The sequence below is a fragment of the Colius striatus genome, chromosome 3 (assembly GCF_028858725.1).
Source record: "Colius striatus isolate bColStr4 chromosome 3, bColStr4.1.hap1, whole genome shotgun sequence".
Classification (NCBI taxonomy): domain Eukaryota; kingdom Metazoa; phylum Chordata; class Aves; order Coliiformes; family Coliidae; genus Colius; species Colius striatus.
This window is the reverse complement of record NC_084761.1, coordinates 10,124,197-10,148,875: the sequence shown is the minus strand read 5'-3', so window position 1 is coordinate 10,148,875 and position 24,679 is coordinate 10,124,197. Positions and strand designations below refer to the sequence as shown.

The 24,679-nt window shown below is 41.8% G+C and overlaps 1 protein-coding gene across 4 annotated transcripts in view; it reads right to left on the bottom strand.

Moving 5' to 3' along the window:
• The window catches only part of EEF2K (eukaryotic elongation factor 2 kinase), a 29,484-nt gene extending 7,633 nt beyond the window's left edge, over nucleotides 1-21,851 (bottom strand). Inside the window, exons 1-14 of one of the 4 annotated variants that reach the window (XM_061993584.1) lie at nucleotides 21,771-21,851; nucleotides 14,376-14,700; nucleotides 12,556-12,606; nucleotides 11,765-11,865; nucleotides 10,605-10,665; nucleotides 9,725-9,762; nucleotides 6,949-7,120; nucleotides 4,775-4,924; nucleotides 3,486-3,618; nucleotides 2,678-2,805; nucleotides 1,972-2,173; nucleotides 1,642-1,709; nucleotides 856-933; nucleotides 602-664 (exon numbers count right to left, since the gene is read on the bottom strand). In XM_061993584.1, the coding sequence (XP_061849568.1) occupies nucleotides 602-664; nucleotides 856-933; nucleotides 1,642-1,709; nucleotides 1,972-2,173; nucleotides 2,678-2,805; nucleotides 3,486-3,618; nucleotides 4,775-4,924; nucleotides 6,949-7,120; nucleotides 9,725-9,762; nucleotides 10,605-10,665; nucleotides 11,765-11,865; nucleotides 12,556-12,606; nucleotides 14,376-14,621 (1,491 nt within the window). In that variant the 5' untranslated portion in view covers nucleotides 14,622-14,700; nucleotides 21,771-21,851. Of the gene's footprint in view, nucleotides 1-601; nucleotides 665-855; nucleotides 934-1,641; nucleotides 1,710-1,971; nucleotides 2,174-2,677; nucleotides 2,806-3,485; nucleotides 3,619-4,774; nucleotides 4,925-6,948; nucleotides 7,121-9,724; nucleotides 9,763-10,604; nucleotides 10,666-11,764; nucleotides 11,879-12,555; nucleotides 12,607-14,375; nucleotides 14,701-20,727; nucleotides 21,215-21,770 lie in introns of those variants that run through there. The other 3 variants (XM_061993583.1, XM_061993585.1, XM_061993587.1) reach the window with 3 other exon arrangements.
• Between the last annotated feature and the right edge of the window lie 2,828 nt (nucleotides 21,852-24,679).

Genomic DNA, 24,679 nt, shown 5'->3' with positions numbered 1-24,679 from the left:
TATAATTATTACAAGGAAATCCTGAAAAGCACATCCAATTCAATTATTCAGTGCTGTCAAAGCTACGTTTGTTCTTTCCTTGAAGAACGGAGTTATTTAATTTTATAGACACAGAAACTAATTACCACAGAAGCTACATTTTGTAAAACCATACATGCAGGTTTGCTCTTCCCTAGCTCAGATACACAGTGGAGAGAGCTCCTACCACGTATTTCAAACTCTACATGTTTTTAAGAAAAGATTATCCAACCATGTATGGGATAATTCCAAAAATAAAGTGCAAAACCAAAACCTAATCTAAGGAAGCAGAAAAAAATAGCCAAAGAATTAAGATTTTTTAAGTGACATACCCTACATAACCAGTAATGTCTGTCAGGAATCAGTTATAGAAGTGACAATTGGTTTATAACAATACTTCTCTAACTGGAAAATCAAGACATAACAAAAAAGGCAACAACACACAGTGCTAAGTATTCCGTAGCTGAAAAGAAAGGAAACTTGACATGTGATTTAGTGATGTGAAGTTACATGGCATGTGTGTGTAACAAAGGACAAGCAGAGTGGCAAACTCATCATGTACGAACATTTCTGCTTTACTTACTCTTGCAGAGCTTCCCAAACTGTCTTCATCAGACTCATGTCTTCGGTTGTTGTTTGAATGGCCCTACATTAATGGAAAGATTTGTGTCATTTAATTTGCAGCAACTGATGTGAGCCAGTTATCCCTCTAGACTGTTCCTATCCAGCAAAATTAATAGTGATAATGATCACAATAGTTTCCACTGGATCCTTTTCTCTCAGTGATATCACAATATGAAAAGAAACATACTGAAAGAATATGAGTCAGGTTCTTACCCTTTCTTTGTGATCCAGATCTTCTAGCTCACTTCTCTTTTCACTGGGATATCCACTGTCTCCACCATTTTCAAAATCCTACAGAAGAACAACAAAAACAAACAAACACAATTAGCCCCACCCTTTGTAAGGATATCAACTTGACATTTCCCATTGAGAAAGCCTTCTGCTCGTTCAATGGAGTTATGTTGGATGGATATACTGGATGATAATGATTGCATGTTGTGCAATCTTCTACCTCTGACAGGCAGAAGAGGACTTAATGACCCAGAAGGCATTGTCCAAGTTGTCTTCTCTCTTTGACACATTTTGAAAAAACATATATGATCAAGGATTCATCCTGGATCAAAGCAAAAGGCCACTTTCAGTCTTCAAAGGTAGTCAGTTAAAAGATAAAGCTGTCAGTAACTGGCAGCCCCTGGTCCTGAGGCCCTAGTGTTGGAAAATTCCCACTGCAAACTCATAGCAGTCTCCTCAGGCGAGGTTCTCTAATATCCCGCAGCACCTCATCAGAGACCTCATCAATGGGGATTCTGTGTAGCTTTCACACCACAGCAGTTGGCACAAGTGCCAAAGACACAACATGTGGACAGGGGAACAGACACACACTTCAAAATGTTCTTCCTTCACGAAAAACAGCAAATGCACCCAGGTAACATGACCTCCAGCAATGAAAGCAGGCAGAAAACCTTTATCTGCTTTTACTGAACAAAGCCTTCAGGCAGCCCTTTAAAGACACATTCATTAAGGAACTGCAGTCTGATTTTCTGTTGGAAAGATACTCACCCTTTGGTTATCAAGCTGATCATAGTCTTTGTGAACCAAGTTATCTACTTCATTGAACACAGGCCAATCTAGGAAGAAAAACATTTGCCTCTTATTTTAAGGAGGAGAAAGCTCTAGATATCATCATTTTACTGCATTTTTACTGCATCTGTAGATTAAGTTAACTACATAGAAGTACTTTTGGTTTTATTTCTGCTCAAAGAGAAACTTTAGAGACAAGTATTTTGGACTGAATACAACATGTTGTGTTTAAAACTGACAAAATAAAACAAGTCACCATCAAATGGTCAGGACCCCCGCCCCTGGAATTGATGTATGAGGTTCACTCACTAAGGATGTCGATCTTTTGGCTGTGAGGGGTTGCTGAGGAAGGAGAGCAGGGCAGAGAATCAAATGCTACATCGCTCATGCTTTCATCTCCAGAGTTTTCAGACAGGCGGAAGAGCAGAGGAGGCCGACTGCCAGACACTGTTCTCACCCGGCTGCTGCCACATTTTTCCTCTGTACCACGGAGAATTGTTTGAGCTGATTCCTTGGCAAATTAACAAGAAAGTCCCATGAATAATGCTTCTCTGTATTCTAAGCATGCTATATAAGCCAACATGGATGTTTACTAGGAGTCCTCTGCAAAAGAGGGGGTATAAATATGCACATGTGTAAGTATTTGCTTTGAAAAGTTCTACACACCAACAAAATATCAAGTCCTGGCGTTGTTACAGCCCGAAAGAGTTCTATTTAGGACTAAATTTCATTCACAGCCTTTCAAGTCCCATTCTCCCTAATATCTCAGAAACTGAGATCAGATAAAGATGAGATTCAAGCATTCAAAGATATACATGAGTTACAATACTCCCCGTTAACTAAAGCTACAGCACTCATTCAGAGACAAGTATGGATACGTCAGCATTAAATTGCTGTATTTCAAACCACAACATTAATGACTGATGTCTAAACAGTATATTTCAATTTTATTTACAGGGCTTTTAAAATTAACCAGCCATACTGCTTAGTCACAGTTTTCCCATCAAGCACTTACAAGTAATTTTTTATTACAATCCAAGGCATCTTTCTCTTTGGATGAAAGATCAAATGGTGCAAGCCCCATGCTCTTGCAGATCTTATTGCAGAAATGAGAATGAAAGAACAAGGCCATACCTCGAACACCTAAGGCATTAAACAAATAAGAGACAAAAAAAAAAGGTTTACTCCAAGTCCATATGACAGTTTACTTACTAAAACATAGGAGTCCAAAAGCATTTTTAGAAAATTCAAAGAAAAAGGAGGAGAAAAAGTGCTTTGTAGCACACACAGCTCAACCTACTTCCATTCTATTTCACCTGTAGGGGCTTTTTGCTCTGTCTGCAACAAAGTGTGAAAGGAAGTCTGCAAAATCTTCAAAAGCTATGTATGCACAAGATGTAATAATAAATTAATTGTTCTTGCTTACACAACTTGTTGTGTCCTATGAACAACTTCATGTACAGACATTTGGAGCTTTAAAAATATGCAAGGCTTATCTCTTCATATCCAGCTGTATCCATTCCTGCAAGGTGGCAAGGAAATGAAAGGCCGTGACAATGGTTCTGTAGGAAGCTACTTGATTTCATTACTTGTTTGGTTTAAGAGCAGGCTAGGACATGAGCCAAGATCAGTTCTCATTTTAAATCTGCCCTTGCTTTGCCAACTGCCTGTTCAGGGCCCCCTTACAATAGAACTTCCCCAGCTGTTTGCAAGACTCTCAGAAATGTGCCTGCTCATTCAGGAGTGTAGTGGCTACACAGCAGGCAGCTGGGAAGAGAAAGTAAGCATCTATTAGTATGTGAAACAGGATCATTGATTTTTACCTAGGTTGCCATCTCCAAAATCTGTACCACTCTCTGTATGGATCTGAGGGTCCGTGTAAAGATCTCCAACTCCCTGGATATCAACAATAATGAGCTGGTGTCCTGAGCGCTCAAAGGTGAAGTGACTGAAGGCCTGGGAAGAACCATAGGAGATGTCTGAGAAAACTCTCCCTCCACCTACTGAGAACAGCAACACATATTCACCTCTTATAAATGGGCAAGTCTGAACTTAAGAAAGTGGGGAGCTGCCTGGCAGAGGGAACAACAGAGGGCTCTGAAACCAGTGGAGAACAACTCCAGCATAAGCAACCTGGCTGCACTTGTGGATCTCCAAGTTCTGCAGCCTGGGGACACTGCTTTCTCTGCCAACAGGCACAGCTCTCCCACATTTACACTTTAAATGCAGCATTTCAAGAATCAGGTATAAAAAGCCCTTCTCTTTGGCAATAAGCTGAGACATGAGGAATCTTCTGGGAAGGCCTCCAAAAAAGTACTGCCAGGGCTGGGGGAGGTGACTGATGGTGACAGACAAACATTTTCACCGTAGCAAATCTCATGGAACATTTTGTTCCCAACCTGTGAAAACACAGCACTGATTCAGTGTACAAAAGACATCCCAGAATATAAACCCTCTGTTTATGTTAAGCATCATGCCCAATAGCTTTTAAAAAGTGGGGAAAAAATGAAAAGAACCAATCCCTCAAACCCTAGTAAAACACTCTTTTCCTTTGCTGACCACCTTGCATCTTTCAACAACATTTTAAAGAGCCAAGAAACACTTGAAATCTGTACTGGTATTTCTGTAAGCAACCTCAGATTCACCTATTTAAAGGCTGTAGCTGAAAAGACCCCAGATTCAATATGCAAATTGACTAGATTTTTTGTTTATATATGGAGTTGGATATTTGCCACCTCCTTTTGTACATCACATGAGGCACCAGAAGACTATTTAGTACATAGTATATGAGAGGCCTCTTTTCCCACCTTAATTTGAAACAAGTTGATGCCTGCAATTGTAATTAGACTCAAAAGGCTCAAGGTTTCCAAAGGCTATTAACTACATTCACTCAACTAAAAACCAACAGACATTGAAATCCAATGAAGTAGCATTCGGTGCTTGAAAGAGCAGGCCCCAAATAAGGGGCAGACATACTGCAAAAAGAGAAATTAATTTGGCATTGTACTGGCAAGCCTGTGGTTCCCTTTCTTGGCAGTAAAGCAAGACCTCTGGATAGAGCCAAGAAATTCCCTGCAGTCGACTCTACGGAAAGCACTAAACAAAACCTCACTTGCGGAGTGAGACGAATGTTGTCGTCTCGCACAAACCCAGAATTGGAGTTGTATTTGATGTATTTGCCCTCAATGTAATGTTCCAGATGAAAGAGAGGCTTGCTGGGTCTGTTCTTCATTTCGATGATACAGGTCTGTACTATGTCCACCTAAGGATGGAAGGAAGATAAACAATGACTAATGGAATACTGCCTTCAGATCAAAGTCCATGTGAATCCTCCAGCTGTGAAAACTTTCCCAATGAAAGAAACTGAACAATTGCAAAGATCTGTCTGTTTAACAAGGGTCTAGGGGAAGAGTCACGTGCTTCTTAGGTTATTGGAGGAATTCCATACATGAAAAGCAGTCATTTTGAAACAGCTCACTGCAACAAATCCCCTAAAAAATTCTTACGTGAGTCTTGGCTTTGTACTTTGTGGGTACACTGCAAAGGGTCTATACCCAGAGAGCAAAGCATAAAGGAACTACTGCACAACTTGAAGAAATGCCATTTCAGCAAAGGACTGAAGATTTCTACCATTCAGGCATTTCTGTATCCTGCCTTACCTCCTACCTCTGTCCAAACACATTCCTAAAGTGGAAACCATCACAACTCTTATTTTTCTTGCATCTTTCCTCCCATATAGCATTAAAACTTGTAGATTTCTAGATTCCTCTCTGTGCACTTCACTCTATACCTCACCTTGCCATTGTGAGACAGGTAGTTATTAACTAACTCTCGTATTCGAGGCAATGCACACAGTCCACATATTCAAAAGTGCTCACTGTGGCTTTTACATTGTTAAGGCCACCACACTCAGGCATACTTCTTGACCCAAGCATCCTGTCACAGTCACACAGTCTATGGTAGAGTCAAGACCAGGAACCAAGGTACCACGGTGCACATACAGCATCTTTCCTGCAAGCCTCTTCTTCCACTCACTTGAAGTCATAGTTACTACACTCAGGCATTCAGTATCAGCTGAGGATTAAAGGAACTTGAGAGCTTCATTCATACAAATTATGCACATATTTCACAAAGAGGAGCTATTGGCTGGGAGTGAATGACAATTGCAGTCCTTCATCTCTGCACTTTAGTTTCTCATCTTTTAATAGAATCATAGAATAGTAGGAGTTGGAAGGGACCCTTAAAGATCATCTAGTCCAACCCCCCTGCAGAAGCAGGTCAACCTAAATCAGAGCGCAGAGGAATGTGTCCAACCAGGTCTTGAAGACCTCTAAGGAAGGAGACTCCACATCCTCCCTGGGCAGTCTGTGCCAGGGCTCACTCACTTTTTGTGTTGCAGCTTCATCCCATTACCCCTTGTCCTGTTGCTTGATACCATCAAAAAAAGGGATGCCCCAACCTCCTGACACCCACCATAATAAGCCGATTGCTGCTGGAGGTGGTTTTGTCCAGGCCACAATGGCCAGCTTTGACCAGCAGCTATCCAACTCTTCCAGCATGGAAAAGCACAATGCTACATTTGCTGTACAAAACACTTAGTATGGACTGCAGGATCAGAAATGAAGCCAGAGCAGTTAGAACCACCACTTCCTGAATCCTATGTGTTTATACACACCCTGACTGTAGTCTGATATTCCATCTGCTCAGGAGTTTCATACATCTCAAAGCTTTGCACTTAACACAACATGCTAGTAAACAAAGCCACAACATCTTCATTATCTTCAAGTTCTTAACCACTCATCATAAGTCTGTATTTTAATAGCTTTGTGAAGTTACTCAGGTCTCCAGCTCTTGTTAAAAGTCAATGCTAGTTAGGTGTTTTGATAGATTTACATCTACCTTCCTGGAGCACCAACAGTTAACTGCTTGCTGAGAGTGCTGCTGGCAATCAATTCTGTGACATCTCTAGTTATCTCAAAAGCAGCTTAGCAAATATCAAAAAGAGAAATATAAACATCATTTTACTTTGGTCTTCAGTCAACAGCAGAGAACAGTTAAGACATTCACAAACACACAGTTTCTAATTCTGGAAATATAAAGCAATTTCTGCATTTACTTCATTAAAAATCAACTATCATTTAATGGAAATCACAGTAGGGCAGAAGGATCCATCTAAGCAATTAAATTTAATGGAACATGAACAAGTAATTCCCTCTAAATTAACATGAAAACTCATCTAACAGGTGAGCAAGACTACATTTTTGCTCAGCAACGTCTTTAATGTACCTGCTTTGGCGGCTTGTGCCGGTTGTACTCTTCTCCCCAGAGTTTTGCTTCCATCTGAAGTCGGACATCCTCAAAATATACATCTCTTCCCACACTCTCTATGTATTGCTTGGCAACATAGTTATAGGCACTCTTCCAGTTCTGGGTGTGTAAGAAGTTGGACAACTTTTTCCTGAAAGACCAACCAAAAACCCCACGAATTTTAATTCAATCTTTCCCATTTCTTTGCCTGCATGGATAGAGCCAAGCATTACCCTCAGTCATCTAACCAGATATTCCAGCTGAAAAGTGAAGCACTGGTAGGTGGCAAGGAAAAAAACAACATCCTATACAAAGCTGGGATGTGCCAAAATGCCTATTCAGTTTGACTGCAGCCACTTCTACTCTAAACTTCCTTCTTTTCTCATTTCCTTTCCCTCCTTGTTCCCTTCAAACCCAGAGTATGAAGGGTTGGTACCTAAACCAACCTCACCTTCAGTACCCTGTTCTAATGTCAACAGTTCTTTTCTGCAGAAATCAACAGGGAGTGGCCTTTAAACATGAACTGAGAAGAGAAAACCCTCTCCTATGTTAAGAGGAAACCACTGACTTATCAACACACAGGTGACTACTCAGTATTCTTTAATTCACAGATCCCTCAAAAGTGGGGAGAGGCACACACACAGCATAACTTTGGCAACAGAGGATCTTCTGGTTGCCAACAAATGGATTAAGCAGGTACCCAGTGCTTGCAGATGATGCCAACATTCAAGTGAAATGGGAAAATACCCCACACATGATTTTCAAGAATTTCAAAGCAGGATCTTCCAGAGCAGCCTCATCCATTTATATGTGACAGAAGGGAGACTGCACTTCTCCCCTACTCGCTCCACCCCAAGATCTTAATTCAACAGACAAGATAGAAAAACGGTATTAAACCCCTCTATGGTGGCAGCGGTGGTATTCCTGGAGACCCAGCAATGCCAAGCCAGTCTGAAGGTGGAAGGAGGACTACGAAGGAGTATCTACAGTGAGTCACAGCTGGCTACCAAGCAGTTCTCATACTCTGCTCAGTAACAAACAATGGTTCTCTGAGACTTTCCTAGTGCCATGGCAAACTGTACATTTTGAGAAGCTGATAGCAGTACTCAGACTCTCAACTCCCCCCCACCTTCCCAAGACCTCAGTTTAGGGGACTTGGTACAGTAGGCACTATAAAGGCAAAGCAACTTCAGATCATCCCTCTGCAGGAGACAGTTGCTATAACAAGAGGCCTTGGAAGGAAAGAACAAGCAAACAAGGTAGGGATTTCAGCCAGGATTTCTTTGCACAAAACAAGCCAGCTCATCTGCTCCTCTAAAGCCAATGCTCTCTCTAGTCCCTTGAGCCAAGTGCAGCTAATGCTGTCACTGCCGTGACTAAAGACTTGCAGAGCTGCAAAAAGAACACAGAGCTCCAGATGGGAAGCATCAGTGCACCACTGAGAATCACAGAAAATCCAGCAGTGGGAAGCTGACATGTGAGTTGTGCTTTCTTTGTAAAAGAGGTTAAGGCAAAGCTGCAAAGATAAAGTTCTGTTTCTGTCAATACTCAAAGTATTGTGTAAAGGGGAACTTGGTAAATAACACAAGCTAAAAGCAATGTCAGCAAGCTAAGATTTGTTACTTCCTGGGCTTCATTCACTGATGAAGATTCACTGATTCTCTTTGCAAGAACAGAGTCACTAACACAAACTGATCTGAAACAATGCCAAACTGGAAGACTGAGGAGTTACTTTTCCTTCGTTTTGCTCAAGTTCAAAACATGATTTTTACTCTTTTCAGGAGTGAAACCAGATATGAAACACAATTTCTCTGGATTCCACAGCTAGAAAGAAAGAGGAACAATCTTAAACAAACACGAGTACATTTTTCCAGCAAACATTCGTTTCCAGAGCCTGGAATGGGTGGGGAACTCTTCTAGCAGAAACTGATTTATAGCTAGATGCTGATGCCTGCAACTCTATTTGCTAACACTCTCAGAGGAAAAAAAAACTTCCTCCTCTGTCTTCTCCCACACTTTACCCTTCTAGAAAGACTGTTAGTGTTCAAGCTCTATCTTCCTCAGAACAAGATCACTCCAGTACACATGATCTGGGGTAAATCTGGGAAGATAACCTTCCTCACTGAGGGAGGCTTTCAGAATTGAGATTGCATCATACAACTATTCTTACTCCTTTTCTCTGTCTAAATAGAAGCCTCATGTTGGCTTTCAGGCTGCAGACATCTACGGTCTCATACCAAATTCAAAGACCTTTTAGCACACCAGGAATACAGAAATGAAGGAACTATTTCTATACTTGTATGAGTATTTTGCCTCCAAGAGCTAGTGGAAATAGTATAAATGTATTAATTGCTAAATGACAGCCTGATTATACTTGCTGGAACTGAAAATGTGTGCACATTATCCATCCCACTGCAGTTCCAGTACAGGCAATGAAGCAAGCTCACTGGATACATGCATCATGTTTGCTTGTGCTTCCCTCAAGAGAATGTTCTACTTTCTGAACTCCCTTTTCTGCTCCCTGTACTGCAGCTGGAGTCACATGAACAGGAACAAACACCCCAGCTATGCCTCTTAGAAAGGCACAGGAGAGAGCTAACAGGAAGCCACATTTTAGAGTTTCATAGAACCATTTTGGTTGGAAAAAAATTTTAAGATCATCAAGTTCCACAACACCTAAGTGAAATTCCACAGAAATCACCACAAAAGAAAACACTGCATGGAAGACACAAAAGTAAAGCCAGCAGATACTTACGTTCTGAAACACTCTCGCATTGCTCCACGGCCAAAAGGCTAAAGAAAAGAAAAAAGAAAGAACAAAAACCCAGCATTGACATTTCCACAAAGTCAACTCCTAAGAGACAGAACCATGTCTTCCCCTTTTATAGCCTGCAGAAAGCCTCCAACGGGCTCTATAAAGTACCCATCTCCTCAAAGAAAGATGAAAACCCATTGGCAGTGCAAGTCAGAACTGGGGAAAAGATACTGGGAATAAGCACATCCTTCCCCCACAGTGTCCCATGAAGCAGACAGGGTATGTCTTCTAAAGAAGCTACTTAAATTCTCTCTCCATTTTGGAGTCAGCTCTGTTGTGACTGCTTAAAGAAGTTGGCTTCACAGACCTCACACCCTCTGTATTTAGACTTCCATACAGGATGTGCCAAACAGCATCACCTCCCCAGATAAGATACCACATCAGTAGCACAGAGAAAGGTAATTCCAACACATCACTAATCCCATGATTTCACTGGGAAGTGACAGTGGCTTCTACCCTCACATATAGAAAATTCAGTCTGTTTTTATCACTAAGAACAGAAATTATTTGGAAACATATAAAATAGCAGGACTATTGCCAGGCAGGTAGGTGAGGCCAGCAGGAAATGGGAGGGAGATCACTGGGAAAGAAACAAATGCCTCATGTTGCTGATGGGGAAGTGCTGGCTCCATGTTCTACACTACTCTGGGAAGGGCTATTCAGACACCAATACATAATGGGTACACTGAGGAAAAAGAGAGGTAGAATGACAGAGTCTTCAGAACTTCAATGAGGACAACATCTTGCTGCCACTATTCAGTAACAGGAAGGAAATGACAAATTTGGTTACTAATAAACACGAAGGACAGTATGATCTCACTTGTGAAGCCATCTTGATGAGGACTTCATCTTCAACCCAGTCCCCAGTAACTGCATTGTACCTGCAAATCAAGAGATGTGCCTCTTAGAAAAACGTAGAGGAAATCCAAAGCCTCTAATCCCCAGCACCTATCCTTTCTTATCTCTAGCTGACTGCTAAGAAGTGCTGCTGCCAATCCCAACCCAAAAACTTATAGTCTTTCCACCACATTCCTGCCCTCCTTACTTCAGGCAGGAAAGAAGTAATATGCATAGCTCTTTGAAGAGACACTGAACCCTGCTGACAATGAAAAGATCCACTACAGAAGCTAAACTAAACACTACAAATAAGGCTTTATCTGCTTTGACATGAATTCTCCTCTGTGCTGTGAGCAGAACACAGCAACAGCTGTGGCTGTGAAAAGCAGCGGGCCCAAGAACTGCCCAACACTGCACCAAGATAATACAAACAACATGACTCTAGTTTCTCTCCATACTCTATGGGGAAGAGCAATATGTAACAGCATTATGTGATTGGAAGGGAGACCTCCCCAAACACTGATGCTAAGGGGTAATTAACTGACCTCTCCTTCCACCCAGAAACCTGTGTAAGTAGGGTAAAGGTTTTGGCAAAGGGTGTACTAAAGCACAGTTTAAAGAACAGTTTAATGGTCAAACTCAGTTTCAGCACGTACACCATGCTCTGCTATTCTGGGCTTTATAAGGATTTAAATTCCAGCCACATGCAGCAATTACTACATGGACAGGCAACAGTGAAACTGCTATTTTGGGAAAGGCATGGAGTGTTGGCCTTTTTTTTCAAAACTATTTCAACTGAGTATGCTGCCTCTTTATTGAGGCTCCTTTCCTTATTAGATTATGCTTACAGCATTAATAAATCATCTAGCAAACACTTTTCAGTCTTGCTTCCTGCCTATGTGGAAAAACTCACAGATACAAGTTAAGTGGGAGAGCAAGTGTGTGACACCAGTTTGCTGAAAGGTTTATTCTTCTTTTTATGATGTGCAGTATTTACATATTCCTGTGGGACTCAGTTAAGGCACACTCAGTTTGGGCATCATTCAAAGTTCTTCAGTTGTGCAATTACATGTATTCTGCACTACGGAAACATGGCCCTTGCCTAAACCAGCACATGCTGTTTAACATGAGCATTACAAGTACCTGTAACGAGTGGCTTGTTCCGTCTCAATGTCCTCAAGATGAAATTCTGCCCATGGGTCAGGCATGTGCTTAGCTTTCTCAATAGCATGCTTCCAAGTTTCCTGAAGTTACAAACTGGCAGGTTATTTATGATCAGCAGCAACTCACTACAGCAGCATTTATCTAGAGCACATCAAAATCTCAAAGATACAAAGCCACTGCACAACCCCCAAAGCACTATTTGGAGCATGGACCAAGGCACAGAAGATCATTCTGGTATTTTATAGCTTCAAGAATAACAAAACATAGTTCAGAAATGTAAAGCATCAGGTTTCAGTTCAATTTGCACTGCCACATAGTTACTGAAAACAGAATCTGGTCTAATATATATCAAATGTAATTTGCAAAACCTGTTGTAATTTGCAAATATCTCTGACAACGTTGCAAACAGTGAGAAGTCACATCTAGGTCATATTAACTCATTGTTTTGATTTTTAACTTTTTCTAATTAACAGCTTATGCTGGCAGTGTAAGCACAAAAAAGTCCAACAGCAATAAAGCAATATGAAGAAAAAAAAGTTCTGTAAGCCCCAAACCCCCAGATTATGAAGTGATATTGCAGGGTAGAGAATAAATGTGAGTACTTCACTTAACAGAGATATATTTTAGTTAAGACTTGTTATGGGCTGAGGTGAGCAGTTCTCCCAGGCAATAAAATGAAAAAAAAAAAAAAAGTCCATACAGGGAAAAACCAAACCAAACACCTTAATGCATCTATTAGAGATGGTGTTCACATTTTCTTTTTAACCTACCCGACTATGGTCACCCACAGAGCCGTGCTTAGAACGATGCTGTGTGTCATTCTAAAGGATGCATGAGAAACATAAAAGTGGGAAAATACATGTGATAAGACAAATGACTGTCAGAGTCTCTGTTCTCTTTGTTAATTAAAAAAAAAGTTTAAAATTTCCACTTAAAAGCTACTCTTCAATTTACACTCCTAATTTAGGTTTATTCTTAGAATATCTGTGAACAAACTGATTGAGGTCAGTTGATGATCTTTTTTAACTGTTAGAAGAGTTTTGCCTATTTATTAATGAAATCTGCTATCACTAAGTCCTGTGTAAAGACAATTAACAGTAACACATCTATCTATCTCTGCAATTTGTCATCAGTGGCCCACACTGCCTTTAGCTTTGGGGTCTAAGAGGTGTGCTCTGACTGACCAAGCTGTTGTGGTTTAAGGTGTTACCAGTCCTGGCTGTCTGCTTCACTCTGTTAGAAGTCACCATTTCTGCAGCTTAAGCAGCAGATTGAGACTCAAATCGCTCCACATCTCAGCCCAACGCATTTTATCTGTGACAGGAGCTAAAATGCCAAACTGGACAGTGAAGCCCAAAGCATGGGCTCATATATTTTGCAGAAGCAATCAGATAGCTTAGGAAGGAGGAAATCATTGTGATTTCTTAAGCACTTATCAGTTTTATCTCAGGCCACATGACTCAGAACTCACAGTGCAAACCCAGAAACAAATGCTAAATGTACACACAAATGAAGACTAGTTCCCTATCAAGTCTTAACTTGCTTAACATAGCATACACTGATGTTTGTCCCCTTGTGTATGCTAGACTTTTGCTCTTCACCTTCCTTAGGAATATGCACTTTTTAATGTTTTTATTAACTAGTCTTGATAAAAATCTTACTGCAGGCAAGTCAATTTCACTTTTAATGTTACCTACTATGCTATCTGACTAAAATAAATCACCTAGTATCTCTCCAGGAATAAAGCATGCATTAAGCATAACCAAGATTTTAGAGTATTTATTTAATAAATAATATGTTAATACTTATAACAAGAAATAAGTTAATAAAACACATCAAATCCTGGTCTAGACAAAATCTAAGAGACATGCCAGTTTGCCACAAATGGTGCAAATTTTGAATATCTAACCTATAGAGTGAACGTAAATGGTGTTCCTGAAGCTCCCTTGCTTGTGGGGTCATCTCCCTTTGCCTGGCCTGATCTGTGCAAAGGGAGGCGAGTGAGATGGAACACACTGCCAAGGAAGCACCAACTATGGCCCCTTTGGCTTCTCTGCAATGCTGTAATTGCTGTTTGTTTTAAAAAGGTTGGCTGCTGCTCAAGCACACTGTCAGGTACTACTGCCAGTGTGACACCTCATGCCCAAGCACAAGTCAACATGTTAAAAAGCTCCCTAAGAAGGAACTAGAATCTGAAAATCTATAATTTACAACTTCTTTTTTTCCAAATAAAATATTACAGATTCTTAACTCTGCTTGTCAAAATCTGTAACAAAATATCTTCTGACAGGCCCTAATTTAGATTACAAGTATCATCTTTTAAATCTCCCCATCAACAGATTGCTTTTTTAATGGTTTGATCACAGTGGCAGGAATCTGCTGTCTTGGTAGGTGAAGATCTCCCATTGCACTAGAAGGGACAGTAAGCAGTGTCAGACTATTGAATTAACGGAATTAACTACAGGTCTGGAAAAGAAACAGATGTATTTTTTATTGAAAAGTGTTAGTTACAAGAGATGAAGCAGTTAGAGAACCTGTTATGTCAGCTACATAAAACCAAACCTTATTGAAGGCTGAAGACAGTACTTACCTTAAAGCTAAAAGAGTTTCTAGGAGAAGAGCTTGAACTGTACTGTTCAGTCTTTGCCAAGCTGCTGTAATAATTGTCAACCTTGATACTAGCAGACTTGTTAGAAACTGGATCATCAGTTATTGGACAGATGAAATAATTGTCTTCATCATCACTGTCTGCTTCAAGATAGTTTCCAGAGTTTGCTGTAGTCGATCTACCATTATCAATGCCTTCCATACGAAAAATAAGGTCCTCGTCTGCCATGTTTGTGGGAGAACAGTTTAACTCCTGGAATGGTTACAACAGACACTACTCCAATGCACATGCAAATGGAGGGAAGAAGCTGGGTGGAAGAGGGGAGATAAAAAAAAGAGGCTGTCATTAAAAGTACAAAGGATGCATGAAACTGATGTCAGCACACTGGGTGGAAAAAGAAATCCTTTGCATATGTCTCTATAAAAATGATCCCTGAGTACCTACGTGTGGTTGTGAACAGCTCAGTACTAGAGCTGGGTTTCCAGAAGGCACTTGGTTTTTAAACTGCTACAAGACTGAGAAAAGAACTTGCAACTACAGCATAATATTGTAAAATCTGAGGGACTGCAAACACCACCTGCCACCTATGGCTGACACTTGCTCCTGTCTCCTCCTCCAATTCTTATTTTTCCTTATGTGAAACGTGGAGTTTCACAACACTTGAAAACTCAGGGGAGTTTTACCTTGAACACAACAGTCAGACAGTAAATTTTTTTCAGGGCCAGTCTCAATAATATTGTGTACAAATTGACAGTCAAAAGCCTTAGAGTGTTACTATACTAATATAGAAAATTGTCCCACCACTGTCAAGATTTAGGCTGGCTTTTAGCTGACATAAAGCACCAACGCAAAGCATGCTGCTGGAAAGCACAAAAACACATTGCCTAGGCTACCCAGCACATCCTCAGAAGGACAGAGTACAAGAGTGGCCAAGAGAGGAGGCTTGCCACTGCTTCTGCCCAAGTGCACTCACTACTCCAAGAGTTGAAAGACAAGTGGGGATACGTGTAAGGGGTATCTCAACCCTTCTGTCTTTTACACTCTGTATAGGAAATTCACTTTGAACCAGTCCTGTGTGATGGAAACAATCCTCTTCCAACTTCCCAGACAGCAGATACAGCAGTCTGCTCAAGAGCATCATGTCACCAAGCTGTGTTCGCTTTAAGCACAGAGCTTAAAGTAAAAAAGTATTCTCCCTGGTTAACAGTTCATTTCCAAAGAGGTTAGAAAGCTTGATTTTTGTCACTAGTTATTTCAACTTTTTAGTAGTTTCCTGGATCCTAAGAGAACAGAATAGGTGGGGTTTGGCTTCCCCTGGGTCCTAGTTCCAAAGTAAACTATGCAAATTGAAAGTAAAAGCAACAGTGTGAGGCAGACAGACAGGTCATGGGTTTTTACTCCAATTTGCTCAACTGTCTCTAAGCTCAGAAGATCACATTCTAGCTAATTATCTCACTGAGGCCTTAAGACACATTAAACAATGTTAAGAGTTCCATATGGGTATCAAAACTGCAGCTCTCCAAAGTCTCCCATGTTACTGTAGCTTTTCCAGATTAGTGGCATCAGTTTTAGGGATGCAGAGCACACATACTGTATAGCCCAGCTGCTTCAGCAGATATCTTATAAAAAAGATAGGTGAATCATGGAAATATTTTTCTGGAGCTCGGGTTCCACCCCTGGAGATTTTACAACAGGAATTATCCCCAGCAGCCTCCACACAAGAAACAGTTCATGATGATTCAGCTGAACTCAAAACAGAAAAAAACCTCCTACAGGCCCAAGCTATACAGAAGGTAATTTCACACATTACCAGTCACACAGATGCAAACAGCTTCCATTCTTCCACATTCCACAGTCCAGAGCCCATGCCGAAGCAGGACACCAAAACTGACTCTCATAGAGAAGAGTTTGCCAGTTTCTAGATCTGTGAAGTCTCCCACTTCCATCCCACAACATGGCTTCAGCAAACAGGCCTCTAAAACACATAGGGACAGTTGCCTGTGACACCCCTGCAGCTGAGAAACATTGCACCTTCTGTAAGAGGGCTCATATTAGTCCATCATACATAACATACACTGCCAAGCAGGAGGCTAGGGATATATGCCTGAGGAGGAATGTGGTGTTATCTGCCAGCATCCCTGCCTCCTGTTCAGCCTGGTGTCTGCTTCACAGCGTTCTCTATAGCCCTGGCTCCCTTTGAACATTGCCAGGCTATTTCCCAGATACTCTTGCACTTAAAGCACTTTCCTCTGAACCCACATCCTTTTCCCGCTGATCCCATTTGCACAATCAAGTACACATCTATGGAGGTTTCTAGTTGTGAAGGATGATACAAACAGCCAGAGTGGAGCAGAATCATCATTGCCTAATACCAGTTGCTTCAAAGAGAAAAGAAACCATCACAGAACACTAATCTATCCTATTCACATGCTTTTCTCATTGCTGGTAGGGAGGATTTTACACCCTTAAGTGAAACTCTGCTCTCATTAATTGCACTTAACTCTAGGTTTCACAGTCATTTCCTGGAGTCTCTTGTGGAAAACACCAGCCATTCTCAAATTTAATGACTATCCATAATGACTTTAATACCTGGTATCTAAAGCACAGACCACGCTAAAGACTCAAGACTCAAGTGCAATGACCCTTCTGCATACACTTTTGTTTCTTCTGTTGGGAGTAGGACAGCAGTTGTGCACCAATTCCCTTATGATCATGCCCTGCTTGGAGCTTCCCAGGTCACTCCACTGTTTTCTATTGCATTTTTGTTCAGTGCTGTGTGATCAATCAGCAAATCCCATCACAACCAAGCTGACAGTAAAGAACAACTTGACACATTAAACCTTACCAGAAGAATTGTACAACTGCGCAAGAATCCAGAGGGCATCAACAGAGCACAGCTGCTTCCTACCATAGGTACTAGGGTGAACTGGGAGCAGGTCTATAGAGCAGAAGTGTTGTGTTAAGGGTCTGATATTCCATCATCTGCCTCTTGGTGATCTACTTCAGAGTAACTCTAGTCTGGTCTCAACGAGTGGTAACCACCAGTTTCTGTGCTATGTTCTCCAGTCAAGTTTCAGGCACAAGGAGTTTAGTTTGCAAGCTCTGAAACGGGTTTTCAACGTGAATCAAAGGGCAATAATCAGGAAAGTAGCTTCAGAAGCATGTTTCTGATCCAAACAAAAAGCCAGCACAGGCCCATCCAAGGGAAGGCTGGAAATGGACAGACTGCTTGATTTTACCATGCATTTTTCTCCCTAAATATAGTAAAGCAGATTTACAAACTACACCATAACTCTTAAACCACAATCAACCACTATTTTCTTTGAAGCAGCCAAAAACCAGTAGCACAAACTTCCAGGCCCATTGAAATTACTGGGAATATTTTCTCCTCCTCTTAGCTCTCATTATTTACATTCAGCTGAATGTGTAACAGGAAGAGGTTAGATGAATGCAAAATAATAATCCTAATCTTCACATAGATTTAGCTGAGTTTAAACAAATATTTGCTGACAAGTTTGCTGCAGTAAATTTTGCTGTCTCTAGATGGGTTCTGTGAGTGTATTACAGTCAGGTCTGCCTTTTTTGTTCTTGATTTGAGGGCAAAAGTAGACTACACAAAGCATCACATCTTGATTTGCCTCACACAACATATAGCTTAAAATCCTTTTGGTCCTGAGCCCTGACAACAACAATTTGAGCTTAGAGAATATTGCATTTAATTTGTTCTCAACTTTATTTATCATCCTTCCTTCCAACATTTACCTAATGGAAGTATCATCTGTTTCACAAGCTAGAAAAACGAGATGTAGGAATGATCAGAGCCCTTAGAAGAGGAGGAAGTCTATATAGATACTTTGAAAATATCTGAAAAAAAATAGAAGTTTAGCTAGAATTAGCAAAATTTGTCCCTGATGCTAGCTGTGCAACAGCATGCAACTTAAAGCAGACATTTCTAAGGGTCACATCAATTGCTTAGTTCTAGAGTAATCTCATCCATGCAGCTAAATCAGGGATTTTCACACAGCTAGCTGAAACAGACAACCATAAAACAAGGTTTTCAGCTTTGCTTCACTGTTTTTCTTCAGGTCTGTGTGTATTCAACCTTCTTTCTCCACGAAATAGCACCAGTTAAACAAAGTCCTACAGCAGTATTCATAGCTGCAGGCCTTAGACCACAGCTACTGAGAAGTTGGTCCCCAGAAAAATAGTGCTGTAATGTACAGCAGCTTTCACCAGCAACATTATGTCATTAGTTACTGCCTTTCTGACAGAGGTTACCTTCCCATAGCTCAGCTAACATCACAGGCAACACCAGAGCTCCACCTGCATCAGGCAGCTACAGTAGACCACTGCTGAAGGGGGTCTGAGCCCACTCACCTCACTTTGCACTGAGCAGCTTTGGAGCATTGATATAATCTGCTCTTCTAGCAGAGGCCATGCAAGAGCCATGATTTCTGTAAGAGGGAGTAATGCATAACTGCAAGGGGAAAGTATCCTCAGCTGTCACTACTATTTTTACTATGATCATCTTACTAAAGCCTAACAAGTATTTGAGAATGTTAACCTGTACTACTTGTCAACACACACAAATAGCATATGTAAAATGATGCTTCAAATATGGAACTAACTCCAGGATATACTGCAGCACTAGACTAGGCTCATTACCCACCACCGCTGGGCTGCTGAATGCATTTCTACTGTTGCAGTCAAATAGAGCAGCAGATCCATCAGCTCTGAGACAGTCCAAGAAGCACAACAGGAATGTAGGTTTCTGCAGCAGTGATTGCAAACATTCACAATTGTGTGACTTGTGTAAATAGAACATCATCACACGAACAATTTGCATTTTAAGCTAATAGTGTTTTATAAAACATCACCAGTTTTTGTTGGAATGATACTTCTTGTATAGGACTTGTGTTTACTTTGGAAGTGTATTTACTAAAACCTGGCCTCACATAATGTGCTCTCTAAACCAGAATTCAATAACCAAACATCAAACTCCAAAATCACTGCTCTAAATCTCTCAGTTCATTTGACCAAAAGCCCTATAAAAAAGCCTGAGCTTTCCTAAGGCTTATATTCTGTGCTTCTGCATCATGGCATAAAGCCCTAGGATCAAGGAACCCCTGCTTCTACTGCTGTTACATTTTCATCATTGAGTCTTTTATACCCATTACAGAAGCTTTTCTAGGGCTAAGCAGCAAAGAGAGACAGATTGAACAGAACCTAGCCTGCAAGCCTGCATTACCACACACAATCTGTAATTTAAACTACCCAGTTCCATCTACTTTGAAAATTTATTCCATTTTTTTCATCAATCTTGTATCACATGATTAAAAATGAAGATAGGAAATCGGCTCAAGTCTCTATTATTTTGGGGGCTTTTCCAGTGCCTGCCAGGAGTATTTTTCTTTCTCTTGCCGTTATATCCAAGAACCAGTGAGGCAGGTGAGTTGCAAGGATGATCCATTGTGCTGCTGACCAGAGTGCATATGCAAACACAGATAAACAGAGGGGAAAATTCACATCACAGTGCTGCTAAAAAAAAAAAAAACACCTCATTTCTTGCAGGGTGTCTGTTGTGAGGAAACACTCCTGGTTTGGCAGGACCCTTAAGCAAGACCCACCAGCTGCCTCAGCATTGAAACTTGCCTTACCCTCCCAGAAAGCTGAACAGTAGGAACGCTCTACTCTAATCAGCAAAAGAAGGGACAACCAAAGCATCTCCAGCTACTTCTTAGTGGCTTTTTCAGCTTGGACACAACCCTCTCCACTACTTCAGCACACGACAGAGGACACAGGAACTGGAGACACAGGATGATGGAACAGAGAGATAGAACAGAGGAAGTCCCATCTTCTCTTGTAGAGAAGCATTAAAGCAAGAGTGACTGCCCTCTCCCTGGTGTAACACTAAATCCCTTTTGGTTTAATACCACATCAGTTAAAGTCATCTAGGAGGATATCTGTGACAGTAACAAGCAGGTTCTTTTCTTTCAAGAGAGAAATCACTTTTTTCAGAATAACATTATTTTAAAATAGATTTTAAATTTAACCTAAGCACTATAAAGGCTGTGCACTTTAGAACATATTATTAGCTTTATGAACTACATTACAAAGCTACATAACATGGTCTGGTGTCCTGTAGCAAGTTACAGAACTACTGTGCTTTCCCAACACCCTATCTACCCTTGTGAAGCAAACATCTATTCCCATCTGCACCTCACACTGGCAAGAAAACAGGTTTAGTCAGTCAAAGTAGCATCTCTGATAAAAACCACAAGATTAAGAAACCAAGAAGCGTCTGAACTCACTGGCTACCTTTGATAAGTCTTACCAAGTATAGATCTTCTCATGAGAAGCCTTCACTTTAGGTCCTTTCCTGTGTGTTGCTACTGCAAACACTGTGTCACAAATCACATCCAATCTGTCTGCAAGCACAACTGGGAGAATGCACTGCATTAGCCAGAGAGCATCAGGGAGCAACGATGCAAAATTTACAAAGCAAATGGAAGAGTTCATCTGTGCCAGCTCAGAGCATGAAGCGCTTGAGACTTAAAACCCTGTGCATGGAAACACACTAGGTCTTCAAACACACAAATGGCTTTTAGACTTTTAGGCATTTTCCTGTGAGCCGTAAAGCACAAATCTCATGTTTCTGAGTGGAGTCCACCTTTCTGCCTGATATACAAACAAATACTACACTAGCGAGGGCCAAAACACGAGGGCTTATATTGATAAAAAAGGAACTTTCAAAACACAACTTTAAAATGTCTTTCCATCGCCACTAACAGCTCTTCTTCCTTCAACTGGCTTTAACTACAATGAACAACTAACCCTCGCTGGCTTTCTGCAAGCATATGCTCAGTATTCCGCGTTGTTAAGCAGCCCCATGCTTTACGTATATTGAGGCATTTGAAAAAAGTTACCCAAACAGGAACAACCCTAAAGGCTGTGACAGGCTGTCACGGTGCACTCAGCCTGCCGTTCCCCGCCTGCGCCCCGCAGGCTCCGCACACCCCCGCACCGCTCTCCTCTCGGGCTGCTTTACCGTCAGAAACAGGATCTGGCGACTTTTAAACTGGGCGTGCCCTGAAATTATTTCACTGTCCTGGAAAAATATACGGATGAAACGGTTATCTCGAGGTGTAAGTGCAGGAGTGTCGCCCGATACAAACATTGGGTTATTTTTAGGTCACCTCAGAAGCTCGCGGCTTGGCCGCCGGCCCTTCATACAGGCTCTAACCGCCCAGTTGATCACCATGTTCTGTAACTAAAAGCGCCCGTCCCGCCCTCCACGCTTCACCCCGCCGCCAGCCTGGCGAACGGCTTGTGTGGGCCCGACCCCGCCGCCGGCCCCCGCACCGAAAAAGCACCTACCGCCTTAGCGCAGCGCAGCCGCGCAGCCCCGGCCGCCGCAGAGCTCTCTCACTGCCGCCGGGCGCGCCGCCGGCCCGCTGAGCGGAGGGTGGGGAAGGGAGGGGAGGCGGCGGGGCGGGCGGCGAGGGGCGGCCCGGCTGCTGCTTTCCCGCCCACCACACGCGCGGGCGGTGCCTCACGATCGCCTCAGCGGCCCGCTGGGAAAAGGGTGGCTGGCGTAGCTTCACGAGGAGCTGATGGGGAAGAGCCTCCCTGTACTTTAGTCCTCTGAGAAAAACGATGCAAATTTGAGGAGAAAACCCTCGATTAACAGCTTTAGAGAAGGAGGAATCTCAGGCGAGAGGGAGCAAGGAGGGAAAGTGAGTGTGCTGGAAACCTGCATGAAGCCTGGTCTCCTGAGCACCACTTGTCTGAGCAGCATCCCAGTTTCCTTTCTGCTTCCTTTGGGTTTGGAGCTAAAAGAGGGCCTTGTTTCCCGGGGCAGGTGCTCCCACGATAAGGTCCCACCACATGGCAGCCCTTCAAAGACCCCAGCCCAGGGGGAAGGCAGGGAGCTGACACAGGCAGTGACTGTGTGGTCTGTGAGTGCTCTGGGTCCTTCAGGTTGGCCTTTTCAGCTAAATTGAATTACACAGCACTTAGTTTCCCCATGAGAAATGGTAGAAGCATGCACCACATTTCAAGTTCCAAAGGCCTGAGATTTCCTCTTATCACCCATGTTGTCTTTTCTTCCTAAAACACTGTCTTTCTGGGTCGAAAACATGCATGTTTAAGCTTTTCCTCAAGCTAGTACTTGTGGAAAATTTAAATGAAACTCCTTATCCTTTCATGGGTTACATAGAAACTAATATAAATAGGTTCTGGCTCAATTGTATTACTTGTCAGCCAGCAAAGAGTCTGTCCCTCCTTTCACTGCCCTTGAATATTGTATTAATGTAAATAATTCTAGTGCTTTTTACCAGATGGAAAACAGAAGTAGATCCTTTGTGACAGATCAATGTCTCTTGCAGCACCAAAGAGAGAAGAATTCCTGGTCTCTCCAAAGAGATGGAGGCAACACAGAGAAATGCTGCTGCAACACTAGTGCTGAGATAATCTTCAGGAGAAAGATTACTAATATTTAATTACAATCACCCGGAGCAGATGCAGTGACTCTTTGCCAGGAACACCCGCCTACCACCACCATTACTTACATAAATTAAACTGTAGCTTTAGCTTGGGAACTGGAGGGAGCAGCACATGTGTGCAGGAAAGCTGCCTGCAATGTGAGGGTACCTATAACTTGGCAGCAGTTTCCAGCACTATGCCGAGGGTGCAGTGCTACTTTGAGAATATAAAGCAGAGACTTGACTGAACCTTTATTTAATGTTGCTTCCTAAGGGTGCATTTCTGGGTAGCCTCAAATTCCCACAGAGTTTAAGGTCAAATTAAACACATCTACAACATTTGTGGACTGTGCAGAAAACCTCTGAGGCTCTATTCATCACACAGCTACACATCACTGTTGTAAATATTAACAGTTACTGAAAACTGAGCTGCTTTGCCCCATCAGCACTAGAATGTGCATCTCCCCTGGAGTACTGCACCTGGGGGGCTGCTGACAGGATGTCTCACAGCAGCACCTGGGAAGAGGGCAGACTCCTCTAATTCTGAAAGCCTGGTAGAAGCCAGATGCCTGGTTCCCACAGCATAAAAAGGTGTTGATAATGGTTTAAAAATAATCTGTTACTGCAAGGTACTGATAAGTGTGGAATATGGTTACTGGTATGATATGTGAGCACAACTGAACAAGTCACAAGAATAACTAAGGCTACAAGGGACCCCATGGCATACAGCTGTATGAAGTTATATATCCTCATGGAGAGTGTTCTGCTATATTAGGAACATAGTTAGGTTATACTGTCTCAAGCTATGTGTTTCTCATGCTTTTAAATAAGACAGCTCTGGTGTCCTGATGTAATTATTTTCAGTGATGACAACAAAGTGTGTGATGAAATCCTAACGATATATATTGGAATTAAATATTAGCCACAATATGCTGCATCTTCTAGTTCTCATTTTCTATTTAGATGTTACCTATTATATTCCTTAAGGGAGGAATTTAATTCACATTGGTTTTGTTTGAAATGGCAACCTAGGAAATCAGTGACCTGCAAGTCTAGCATGTTATTCTTTCATTTATTATGCTCAGCAATGCATGTACTTGTTTCCAACAGTACTGAAGCTTGCAAAAGTCCATTATGCTTGTGTTAAATATGTTCTGTTGAGAAATTGCTGGTTTAGGGAACGATGTTTTTTGAAAGGAAACAGGAAAGCACACCACAGATAATACTAACTTTCAGAGAAATTTTGTTCTGCATTCACTTGAAAATCCAGATGAAAAATTGCCTGTAAATAAACTGATTCTCTCAACAATTTGTGCTAACATACTCCTATGACAGAGTCACACACCTGACTTAAGCCATGTGGTAAGTGCAGGTAAGATACACGCATGAAAGTACCAGTGTGTGACTTTCTTGGGAAGAGCAATGGTAACATAATTTCTCTGTACTAACTGCACAGCATTTCATTCTGATGTTTTTATCTCTGTCCACAAAATAATTACACAAATCCTGCAGCATTCCCAGAATAAGAACTTGTTGTTCTACTCACCACTGACAGCTTGAATCTGGTGGCTCTGGCTGCCAAGCCCAGCTCCCTTATTGAGGTGGACAGGAAAAGCACCTGCTCACAGCACGCCCAAGCTCAGCAGCAGCAGGTATGTGAGGCACTGATGTGGCAAGATGAGCCATGTACACTAGCTCTGCCTTGTACCGGCTTCTGCAGCTCCATGCAGAGCAGCACGAAGATAAAGGCAGCCCAGGGCCTCCCACTCTGGGTGGGAATGGTTCAGCTGAAGACACATGGTG